This window comes from Silene latifolia, chromosome X, assembly GCF_048544455.1.
Source record: "Silene latifolia isolate original U9 population chromosome X, ASM4854445v1, whole genome shotgun sequence".
Taxonomy (NCBI): Eukaryota; Viridiplantae; Streptophyta; class Magnoliopsida; order Caryophyllales; family Caryophyllaceae; genus Silene; species Silene latifolia.
The window spans coordinates 259,096,609-259,098,827 of NC_133537.1; the positions used below are offsets into that span (position 1 = coordinate 259,096,609).

Genomic DNA, 2,219 nt, shown 5'->3' on the forward strand with positions numbered 1-2,219 from the left:
AAATTAATTTTCAATGATTTTTCGCATCATTAATGATCCGGGATGGCTACACCGGTCATGCCAAACAATAAAGTTCATTTATTGTAAACTTCTGGTTTACTAGTGCATAAAATAAATTACATGTAATAAGATATATGCATACAACGATATAAAAATAATTTCGTACATTCATAAATCAAACACTAAATATATTACTGCTAATTAACAACATTAATAGATAAGTTACCATTAAACTAAACAAATTTGTGTACGTAAAATACATGTATGAACTAAGTTTATCATTAAACAAATTTGTATACGTATATATGATATAAATAATGGACGTAAGAATGTAAATAGCTATAATCCGTTATTAACTTAAAATGCATGGTGAATGTACGTAACTAGTTGTTTCGTACCAAATTAAAAATAATGGAACTAGTAAGGCAAGCTAAATTCTTACACGTGAATAAATTGTAACAAGATTGTCAAATCAAATGCTAACCATTGGTATATCATACGGAATCTACGACTATAAATTACCCATGTGCAATGAGACTAGCATGTTTATTAGGTTAGACCAAGCGTGGAAGCTGTAACATTCTCTTTAAACATAAAATTCAATCCATCATAAATAAAATTATTAATAATATCCATAAAATAAACTTAACAAACATACGTAATAAAATCCGAAAACAAACTAATAGCTAAATTGAATGAAAAACTAATAACTTAATCATTAATACGAATAAAATTTAGTCCAACTTATGGACACTTTCATCTCCAATCACAGGGCCAATTTCTCCACTAGTGTCATAAGTTAAGAAATCTGAATCGTCCAAATCCAAATATTCACCAGATTTGGGAGATAGATAATTATCACCATCGGCATAATTTGTCTCAAAATTGTCATGCTTATCAGTAAAATTTGCTTCTATATTCTTCCCTTTATTATTTTCTTGAGACTGTTGGTAGAGATCCACAAGATGTTTAGGCGTATGACAGGTACGAGCCCAATGACCTATACTACCACAACGGTGACATAAATTTTCAACGCCTTTTTCATTTTTCTCATATGGACCATCCTTTTGGTGAGAATATGACTTTTTAAATTTTCCACCTCTACCACCTCGATAATTTCCTCGTCCTCGTCCACGTCTAGGGCCATCATTTCTGGTGGGGCCCCAATATTTATGATTATTATCATACCTTGTCGCATTCACTTTAGGGAATGGACTAGAAACTGTCGCATTCACTGCTGGTAATGGATCAGTACCAGTAGGACGGGACTGGTGGTTTTTTAACAGGATTTCATTATTTTTCTCAGCCACCAATAAGCATGAAACTAGTTCAGAGTATTTTTTAAATCCTCTCTGACGATATTGCTGTGAAAATAGCAATTGTGAACTATGAAAGATTTGATATGTTTTTTCCAACATATCGCATCATATATCTTTTCTCCACACAAATTTGACCGTGAAGCGATTCTGTGCATGGCTAAGTTATACTCAATAACGGATTTGATATCCTGTAACCTTAGGTGAATCCAGTCAAATTTTGCTTTAGGAAGAATTATTGTTGTAAGATGGTCATACCTTTCTTTCAGATTTTGCCATAAGATCAAAGGATCTTTCACTGTCAAATATTCATATTTGAGTCCCTCATGGAGGTGACGACGGAGAAAAATCATGGCCTGGGCCTTATTTTGTTCGGATGCTGTATTCTCCACTTTAATAGCATCCCCAAGGGTATAAGACTTAAGATGCATCTCGGCATCTAGCACCCATTCGGAGTAATTACTTCCAGAGATATCCAAGGCCGCAAAATCAAGTTTGGTCAAATTCGACATAATTAACTATCATGAAAATAAAATAAGTTAATAGAATATGATTAAAACAAATAATTAATAATGATAAGACAAATTACGAGAGAAAGACATATTACGTATAGATTGTAGTTTATGTATGGCAAATAACGTGTAACTATGCTCTCATGTAGATTGTACTTTATTAATACATGTTATCAATTTGATGCAAACAACAGGACAAACTAAACATGCAAAGTGAAACATGTGACATGCAAATAAAGGAAGAAAAAGATTGTACCGTGTTTTTTTTTATAGTAAAATTAGGGTTAGAGACTCGTGCTGATAACGTGTTATGAATAATAGAGAGTTATAGAGAGAATATAGGGACCAGAAAGAGTGTATTGCTTCATTCATAGGAAGGAGTATATATAGT

The 2,219-nt window shown here is 32.4% G+C and overlaps 1 protein-coding gene across 1 annotated transcript; it reads right to left on the reverse strand.

Annotated features, from left to right (window-relative positions):
• Positions 1–734: 734 nt before the first annotated feature.
• On the reverse strand, positions 735–1,828 carry LOC141619999 (uncharacterized). Its single transcript, XM_074436986.1, has 2 exons — positions 1,575–1,828; positions 735–1,386 (listed from the first exon to the last, which is right to left on the reverse strand). Exons 1-2 carry the CDS (start codon positions 1,826–1,828, stop codon positions 735–737), a joined length of 906 nt encoding a protein of 301 aa, XP_074293087.1.
• Positions 1,829–2,219: the final 391 nt, after the last annotated feature.